The 10,380-nt window shown below is 37.6% G+C and overlaps 1 protein-coding gene across 3 annotated transcripts in view; it reads right to left on the reverse strand.

Moving 5' to 3' along the window:
- Positions 1 to 10,380, reverse strand: part of ANK2 (ankyrin 2, neuronal) — a 602,309-nt gene that overhangs the window by 66,262 nt on the left and 525,667 nt on the right. For all 3 annotated transcript variants that reach the window (XM_011997275.1, XM_011997273.1, XM_011997276.1), the window contains 2 exons: positions 6,676 to 6,820; positions 250 to 352 (listed from right to left, as the gene is read on the reverse strand). In XM_011997275.1, the coding sequence (XP_011852665.1) occupies positions 250 to 352; positions 6,676 to 6,820 (248 nt within the window). The remainder of the gene's footprint in view (positions 1 to 249; positions 353 to 6,675; positions 6,821 to 10,380) is intronic.

Below are 10,380 nucleotides of genomic sequence, written 5' to 3' on the forward strand. Positions count from 1 at the left end.
CTCCACAGAAGAATTCAATATAGCTGAAGAAATAAGCAGTATGCTTTTTCAGAAAAACACTGCTCATTGAAAAAATCTAGTGAACATTTTTCATGTTTTAGGAAAACCTTCAGATCTCTTATGCTAGCTTGTCAATTGAATTAAGAATGATTTTGGGGGGATTAAAAACTTTCTCAGGCCATTTCTAGCATCCAATAATGTTAAAAAGCTCTCCAGAAAGCAAAGACATGAAGGCAAAATGTCACATACCTGGTGACTGGGAATCACAACCGAGTCATCCATCACGGCACTGTCCCTCAAGTAGGAGGCATGGCTCAGAGTGTGAGACCTGTCGGAACTGAAGGATCGAAGGCTGGTAGGTTGGCAGGAGGCCATGGCATATACCAACAGCGGTAGTAGGGTTGGGATGACAAAATGATGAGCCGAGCAGGAGAGTGAAAAAAGCGTGCTATTAGCTAACAGCGCAACTTCCAGGGGGACACAAGTCTCTGTGTTGTCCTACCTTTTTGTCCAACAGCTGAACTAACACATCCTTTGACAGGCTCCTACCGCTCAATGGCAAGAGCACAAGGGAATCCAGAAGTTAAAATTTGATACTCCTAATCTGATTCATTTTCTTCCCAGAAATGTTTGAAACCAGCAATTGTAGTTTATTACTGCCAGTACAAGAAATTCACACAGGAAATAATTCCAGGATAGATTGCTTAAATCTGTGTTAAATGTTAATCTCCCTGCAACTAAGAAAAATATTAGAGGAAAGTAGACAGCCCTCAGAGAGAAGAACAAAATGAAAGCCCAGTTTCATTTTCGCTCATTATTTTCCATTCTCTCTCCATACCTCTTTCTTCTCCTCTCTAAACTGTGAATGACTGAATGTTGGTGCATTCCCCTGGAAGGTACAGAGTGAAAAGAACTGTGGCCAGATGCATGCTTCCTGCGGAAGTGGAGTTCCTCTTGTTTGTCTCTGGTGACTCCAACTATGCTATTATTTCAAACGAGAGCACTGTCCCCTTTGCATGTCCTGTGTGTGGTGAGTGAGGCACCAGAGTGTTGGTTGCCGTGGTGATGAGATGCATGAGCACAAGAAACCGTTTCTAAGCTCCAGCTCAGAACACAGACACACCTGCCAGCACAAAGACAAATTGCCAATGGCCACTGACCAAAAATGAGGTTTGGCTTCAAAATGGGATTTAGGCCTTGATAAACCATGCATTACATTTTTGAAAAATCTGAATTTCAAAGTTCTAAATTACATACTCAAATGTAACAGGTAAAACTTGACATTTGCATAGATGCAATCTCATTCCTTTTAAATCAGTTTGTAAAATCAGATGACAGATTGATATCTTAAATAAGTTATATTTTATACACTGTAGTTCAAGTATTAAAGATCTGTGTTCAAAGTATTAGCCCAAAGCCCATAAGGGAAAAAAAGAGATACGCAAGCTTTCACAATATTTATAAAAGCAAACTTTCATTTACTTTTAGCTAGTAGGTGTTTGGCCAGTGAAGCACTGTAGAATTATGGACTAAATGTTAAATTAGCATATTTATTAGTATAAACAATCTTCATTTTGCAAGTATATTTAATTTTGTAAACCATGTACTATCCTATCTACGAGGTGTCAATATAGACCGCATCAATTGTCTTTGAGGAAATCATCACTTTGCAGGTAATTCATAGTAATCCAGGACCTCCTCCTTCTTATTTTACATGTAGGTATATTCCAAAAAAAAGTCTTAAAGGGTAAATGACAATACCCTTTAAGTATTGGGTATATAAAAAGAGTTGGTTGTCTGATCCTTGTGTTTATACATATATAAATCTGTGTTTACAATAAAACAAAATCTAAATATAACTTGAGAATTAACTATTTTATGTTATGTAGACTCTTGGAGAAGATTGAGGCTCTTGACAGAGCCTTAGAAATTTCATCAAGAGTTTTAGCTCCAGCATTTGGAGGCTACTTATATTACAGATGGCTTTACATTTAGCTTTTGATGGGGGTTTAGATTATTGGGAAAAGTTATCTCAGCAAAAGCTTGTCTCGGTGGAATCGATGATTTTTTTTCCTGCTGTAAATCACAAAGATAGCTAAGATCCACTTGGATGTGTTTTGTACCAGGTGGCACTAGATCAGCAACTCTTAAATTCTATTCACCTTTATTTTGTTTTGAATTTGGCCAACGAAGGGAAAATAGTAGAGGAGCCAACCTGTTCTATTTCTAATATGGCTTGTCTATGGGCTCAACTGTCTTCTGGAATAGCAGAAACACCGGTCCCAAAGGGAAAATGAAAATCTAGCTTGAATGAGAACAAACTGAATGGTAAATAATGGTACCTCAAATAAAACCTTGTGACGTGGCTGCCAGATTGCAAAGGTCTAAGCTTTGAAAGAATGAATCAGGTCTCAACTGCCATTCTCAAGGAGTGACTATGGCTAAGTAGACAACTCTATTTCAGGAATGTGGTATTAAAGAACCCACTGGGCTATGAAAGTAGAGTCACACTTTGCAATCAGTATATCAGTCATACACGTGAAAATCTGATATCAATTTAGTTGATACCTGAGTCTATCTCTCAATTGGTTTTGTACTGAGAGGAATAGAGAGGTGTTGGTGTTTTTTTTATCTTTCCTAAAACCCCGACAGGAAAGAAATACAGAGGGAGAAGAAGAGAAAGAAGGAGACAAAGTGATATATAACCACAAAAAATTGATTAGAGAGAGAAAGATATTAGGATATGTACACAGAGAGTGAGAAAAGTTGGACAGAGAGAGGAAGCAACAATGAATAAGTCAAAACCATATATCGGAGTGTCTCTACCTTTCTGTGGGTTGTATTCTAGCTTCCTCTACTTACTTATGCCTTCTGAAATACTAATTGGTTGTTTAATCAATGTGTATCATTTCTAACTGCTTTCTAAAAAATGATGTCGTGTAATCTACTTAAATGAAATAAAGATGGACTATTCCAACACCGGAGAAGTTATTCTCTCTAAAAAAAAATTCTCTCTAAAGTAATAATAACTAAAGAATTATTCTCACTAAAATATAACTGGCATGACAAAGGTCTGGAATAATTTAAGCCCTTGGATCAGAAATTGTTCACTCTGATTTAAGACATTAAAAACAAGTTTAAATATTTTCCAATACAGTTGCCAATTTTTCATTAAGTCAAGGGTTCTGCTATTCAGTTAATAAATGTATAATAACATAGCCATCGAAGCGTAAAGTTTTACTTGCTGCTCAACTAGGGGATGTGCTAGGGGTTTTGTTATGGTCTTAACTTATACTTTTTATTTTACTATGGTACAACTGCTTTATGGACACATAACAGGTGGTATGAAAGTGTAATTTTATTGAAAAGTATAATAATTACTATCTTGGTAAACTGTAGTATTTATTAAACATTCAATTAATGGAGTGGCAAACTTTACTGAACAAGTAGAAATCCACAATTTTCAATAAATTTACTTTAAAACATGAAGAAGCCTCTGTGGTTCGTCGTTATTTAGTGTTTTACATCGAATTTGGAAAGCATTTTTAGTTTGTAAGCTACAATAAAACAGACACGAAATCCAACTAATCATAACTTGGTTGTATTTGTATTTAATGTACATTAAATTGTATGTATTTGAATTCTTCCATATCTCTGCATATTTTAGGCATCAGAATATTTTTTCTATCTTCTCCAACTACACATAGGCTAATTGGGGTTGTTTGGGGGAAGCCGCGCTAATGTGTTATCAACCACAGGTGTAGCTGTGATTGTTGAAACAAAGCCATTCTTGGGTCATGTCACAGATTTTCATTTTAGTAATATATTCAACTCTTCTAGCTCAGCTACTTATTCAGTTTAATATATAAAAATATTTATTTTAGAATAAATCCATAATTCTAGAACATAAGCACCCCCTGGCAACACACACACGCAGGTTGAGCAGTGAGCAGGGAAATGTGGATAAATCTAGGAAGGACTTGTTTCCATGCTCTGTTAATACCTACCTGGGCATGGTGCTAGTGAAAGCAATTCAAATAAAGAAATAGTGCAAAGGAAAAAATGGTCACTGAGAAAAGGTAACTTATATTGAATTGCCTAAGCAAAATTAAAAATAAAAGAAGAAGACCATGAAAATGAGATGCTGCCTGTAATTCTATTTTGGAAATGGTGACTACATCTAGTGATCTAGAAATGCAAGTGGAGACCTGGAGAACACAGTATATCTTGTTTGCTTCATGTCCCCTGATCTTATGTGCTGAAAAGTATTGAGTTTAAGTAGGAGCATTCAAGCCATCCATCCTGTTTTATAGAAAGTATTATTCTAAATTCTTCCTCAATCTAAGTACTTTGAAAGAAGAAAAACAGATCAAATCAAGTACTTATTCTTAATAAGGGAGACCATGCTAAAAACAGAAGCTTTATTGTTGACAGTAATATGACTATTCATAGATTATCATTAATTTGTACAATGCCATAAACATTATACTTTATTCAAATTTGAAATCTTTTAAGAATCTCAGAGTATAAAGTCTAAATCTACCAATGTATCAAGACAGCTTATGGAACTCCAGAGGGGTTCCCCCTTCTGGGAGCACCCTTTATCTGAGTTATTGAAGCCAAGGAGTCAATTTAATCTCCTTCCCCTTCTTCACCTAACTCGTGAAATTCATCATGAAATCTGACTAGTTTTGCCTCCTACACATGTCTCAAAAAGCTCTCAAATTTTTTATTTCTGAAATTCTCTCCATGACTATCACCAAGGTTAGAGTGCTAGTCCTCTCATGACACCTGCAGTTAATACAAGCACAATTGCTTCTCAGAATGGTTGCAATCTCCAGGTTTAGCCCTTTGAAACTCTCCTTTAAAATTCATCCTCTTTCTCACTGGCAGAAGGATCCACCTGCTATGCAAATATAATTCCCGTCCTCCACACTTACACTCCAGCAACACTGCACTCCCTTTTTTCCCATACACCCTGCGAGCCTTTGCTCAAGACCTTGTTAAGGCTTCAAACGCCCTCCCCACATTTCCTCATCATTGTTACTCATCATTTGGTCTCAGTTTGGTTTCATCTGCTCCAGGAAGCTAGAGCCTCAGGGCTTCAGTGGCACTCTATGTGTACCACTAGCTTATGTCCTCTCCCATCTCATCAGGCTATGAAGTTAGCAAGCCTATCTTGCTAAAGAAAAAAAAAAAAAAAGATAGTGGAAGGGGGCATTGGTGCTCAAGGAAAAAGCCCAAGAAAAGTTTGCTTTTGCTAATTATGCACTTAGACTTCATTACTCTTTAAGGTATTTATTTCTTAGACTCTATGCTGGATATTCATAAAATAGCTTACAATAGTACCAACTTTAAAACTATAAACCTGAGATTATTGATTAGCAGAACACATTACACTACATGGACAAACTTACTCTTTTTTTTTTTTTTTTTTTGTCTTAAGAGAGTGTCTTGCTATGTTGCCCAGGTTGGACTTGAATTCTGGGGCTCAAGTGATCTTCCAACCTCAGCCTCCCAAGTAGCTGAGACTACAGGTATGTGCCACTGCACCCAGCTATGACATCCATATTCAAGCCTAACTTATCAGTCATACTTTCGATGAGGAACCACAGAATGTCATTACCTAACTTGCACAAAAAAAAAGTGCCAGTTGTACTAGTTAATAATAACAAAAAGTAACACTGATTATATATCTCAGAATATTATATAAACCTCCCAGGTTTGTCTATTAACGCTAGGCTCCCTCAGATTTTGCTCCGATTGTTTCTTGTATCCAGGCTCTCGTGGGATTCTGTTCGGATTCTTTTTCATGAAAAGTCAGTTCCAGGCAGTTTTGTTCTGAAAGTCTTTTTTTTTTTTTTTTGTATTTCAATAAAACTTTATTTATTTATTTATTTTTATTATTATACTTTAAGTTCTAGGGTACATGTGCACAACGTGCAGGTTTGTTACATATGTATACATGTGCCATGTTGGTGTGCTGCACCCATCAACTTGTCAGCACCCATCAACTCATCATTTACATCAGGTATAACTCCCAATGCCATCCCTTCCCCCCTCCCCATAATTGGCCCCGGTGTGTGATGTTTCCCTTCCCATGTCCAAGTGATCTCATTGTTCAATTCCCACCTATGAGTGGGAACATGCAGTGTTTGGTTTTCTGTTCTTGCGATAGTTTGCTGAGAATGATGGTTTCCAGCTGATGGTTTCCATGTCTGAATGTATTTCTTTTTAATTCAGCCGCACAACATATTTTATTCACAGAAACTATGTTCCTAACAAAAAAGTGGGGGCAGGAAGGTATTCAAAGTGTCTGTGATGCCGCTCAGTATGTCTATAAGGCAAAATTGTTCTTTTAATTTGAGAAAAAAGTGGCCAGTGATGAAAAACGCCACATTTAAATGATGAGAGTTCTTATTTATGATGGTTTTGCTTCTTACTAGTTGTTTGATTTTACCGAGTTATTTGATCTCTCTAGGCCTCAGTTTTCTGTTCTTTAAAATGGGCATATCTTAAAGTTGTTAGACAATGAAATAACATAACATTCTAAATGCTGAGATTAATAAGGTACCTATTAAATGTTCAATAATTGCATTTACATTTTTATCATCATCATAAAAAATATGTTTCAGATATTTCTGGCTGATATCAAGTATAAGCTTTACAAGATACCTGTCAGATCGTCCTCCCTCCAAGCTGTATCGCAGGTAATTCATACCATCCAGGAACTGACTGCTGGGTAGTGAGTCATCACCCAGTTCTTTTAGGTCCTCAGGCCTAAGGTATTCTCCCCCATCACCAGTCATTGTGTCATCACCTTGAAACAATCAGAGGAAGAAGTAGGATTATTTGCTGAATGTATGTCAACTACAAAATATGATCATGATTGTGAAATGCATCAACATCATTGCCTTGATATTGATGAAACTGCACTGCACACTAGAACACAGAACACCAGCAAACAACTATACAGTGCTAAAACTTAGAGAAATAACATTTGATTCATTTTCTTAGCACTTACCAAGAAGAAGTAATCACTTGAATTTTAATTCTTTTAATATTAAGTTTGGATATCCCTTGTTGTTTACTTCTAGGAGAAAAAACTTCTAAGATGAATTCTAATTATAGATTTATCAAAACACAGGCATAGTCTGCTTTAGGATTAAGCCTACAGTACTTTCAGAAAAAAATATTAGTTTTATTAACATTTCAGGAGACTACATCTATTCTTTTTCATGAAAAGGTGAAGGGGATGGTTGAATACAGAATCTGTCACATAATACAAGCACAGTGCAAGCTGCATATTAAGGATCCCTTGCAAAAAGCCAAAAAGATTATTTAAAAACCAAAAGTTGGCTGGCTGCAGTGGCTCAGGCCTGTAATCCCAACCCTTTGGGAGGCCGAGGCAGGTGGATCACCTGAGGTCAGCAGTTGGAGACCAGCCTGACCAACATAGTGAAACCCCATCTCTACTAAAAATACAAAAATTAGCTGGGCGTGGTGGCGCATGCCTATTGTCCCAGTTATTTGGGAGGCTGACGCAGGAGAATTGCTTGAACCCAGGAGGTGGAGGTTGCAGTGAGCCGAGATTGCACCACTGCACTCCTGCCTGGGTGACAGAGTGAGACTCGTCTCAAAAAAAAAAAAAGTCTGCTTATATGCTCTTTCTTTCCCCCAGATTCCTACCCCACCCCTACTCCCAAAAACTCCAGCACCAAATTCTGAATACTACTCAGGTTCGAGCATCCTGTCCCTCCTCAGAGTCTGTTTGCTTTTGCATTTCATCTTGCTTCTCCTAATTTGCCAGTTCTCACTGCAGTCTCTCAGCAGCCAAGATGGTCACAGGGAATAAACACAACTCAAAATAAGCTTTAACTTCTTGGTTCTTAAAAACGCACAAAACTCCTTAACAAAATAGGGCCTACATTTCAAATTTTCTGATTTCTCCCATCTATCTTTCCCTCTTGTTATACCTTGGTAGGGTGAGGAAGGTTTATAAGGGTGAAGAAAGAAGAGGTGAGAAAGGTAAAGATAAAAGAAGAGAGTCTGGCTGGAATGACTCCGTGTCTGAAGGAGCAAGACACAGTGTTTGATCAGGTAGAACATGCCAATCAACTACAGGAACCCAGCCTTCCTCTCTCGTGTGAATAGAATCTTATTAGAAGATAGAAGGACATTTGAAGAGTATATTTTTAATCAAATATATCAAAATTTTATGACTCTGGTGACAAGACAAAAATTTAAAGCCTCTGATTGGTCAGGTACAGTAGTCCACATCTGTAATCCCGGCACTTGTGGGAGGCTGAGGCAGGAGGATTGCTTGAGCTCAGAAGATTGAAACCAGCCTGGGCAACACCTAGACCTCATCTCTACTAAAAATTTTTAAAAATTAGCAGGACATGGTGTCATGTGCCTGTATTCCCAGCTACTTGGGAGGCTGAAGTGGGAGAATTGCTTGAGCCCAGAAAGTCGAGGCTACAGTGAGCCATGATCGCACCACTGCATTCCAGCCTGGGCAACAGAGTGAGACCCTGTCTCAAAAAACAAACAAACAAACAAACAACCACCCACCTCTGATTACACTGAGTTCATGAGTGAATGTCCTTTACGTTCTCCCTTATTTTGTGCATTTTGATGGTTTTGTTATGATGCCATCTGCCTAAGACAGCTGCTGGGTTCAGTGCTACTTAAAGTGAATTTTTAGCATTTGTATGTACACCTATGGTGGCCCTAGGTATGTAGCCAATGTCTTGATTATGTCTCAGTGAGAAATGACCCAAAGAAGCAAAGTCCCTAAATGCTGAAAGCAGTGTCTAAATCCTATGCCAGTGTTGGCATTAGCTGGAAAGTCACCTCTCTGGGGACTAATCTTATCAGTGCTATATAAAATTTCTCTCAAAGACAGTTAGTTGTATATAAATCATGCTATTCAGTAATACATACCAGCAGTAAAAGATGGAAAGTGAATGCAAGCAGAAATTAACAGAATGTGAAAAATCACTTGGGAAAAAATTACCCAGGTTGGTCTATAACTGGAAAATTCTGCATACAAATCAAAGCTTTAAATGTATTTAATGAGCCCCTGAAATACTTTTCTTGCTTCCCTTAGTGGGTGAGAAGATTTCTGCTAGTGCAAAGCTGGCCCATCCCTGCCTCCAAAGCCTCATCCCCTCCCATCTTCCCAGATACCTTGTCTGCTAGGCGCTTCATCTTCAACCTTCTCTCCTCTGTTACAGATTCTATGGAGGTCTTTCCCCTTCCATGGATAAAATATCCATATTTCTGCGATCTCTGAAATATGGTAGCTTCTTTCCCAAACTCTTAGACCTTCTTTATTTCACATTCTGACTCCTCTTTGTTAACAATTAAACTTATCAAGCAGATGTTTGCTAATTTCAGCAATTAATCAGTGGCTGAGAAGTGATTTATTTGGTAAACTATTCTCCTTGATTTATCTGACACAAATCTCTCCTGGTCTTCCCCCTACATTTTTGAGTCTTTCTTCCCTGTCTCTACTTCTCTTAAATGTTGATATTTTCCATCTGCCCCTTCTTCTTATTTAACATATTATCACATGGACTTAGAGGTCCACTAACTATACACAGACCTGTATTGGTCCCAGACCTCTCTCATGAACTTTGTGTCTATATTGCAATTGCCTTCTGGACTTCTCCATCTAAATTTTCTGTAAGCATCTCAGATTTAGCATGTCCACAGCAGAACCCATCTTCTTTACCCATCCCCTTGTCAATATGCTTCTCTTTGAAAATTCCCTACATAAGCAAATAGCACAACTACTTCCTTGCCCAAGCCAAGCGGGGAGAAAAGATGATTTAAAATAATATTCAGATTAAAAGCTTTAGCTCTTATTTGTTTGAATAGAGTGCCATTAGACTTGGAAAGAATTTTGTACAACTCAGACAGCTTTAAGAGAATCATTATATACTTTCTTTGTTTCAACTTACTTATTCAATGTGAAAACAAAACAAAACCAAAGCAACCTTTAGTTTTTACATTATAGAACAAACCTAAAATGAATTTCTTTATTATTTCCTACACTTGGAATAACTTCCTTCCGATTGTTACCTATTTACTCACTGAATAGAATAATGATTCCCAGGTTAATGACTTAGCTTTTTCTTGTTGTTTTATTGTCCAATGTTTCCAAACAATTTTGTGAAAACTGTTTTGTACTAACTGTGAAGCATCAGTGTACTGCAGGCTTTTTATGTACAATTGATGTTTTGATACCCGGAAAACACAGATTCCTCAGTGACAGTGAGTGGTGTATTTAACCCCTGTAGGACACAGGTGACAACAGCACGGGACTAACTTAAATAAAGTGGAATGGCAGCCAGGCACAGTGGCTCACGCCTG

Source organism: Mandrillus leucophaeus, unplaced genomic scaffold (assembly GCF_000951045.1).
Source record: "Mandrillus leucophaeus isolate KB7577 unplaced genomic scaffold, Mleu.le_1.0 Scaffold535, whole genome shotgun sequence".
Taxonomy (NCBI): domain Eukaryota; kingdom Metazoa; phylum Chordata; class Mammalia; order Primates; family Cercopithecidae; genus Mandrillus; species Mandrillus leucophaeus.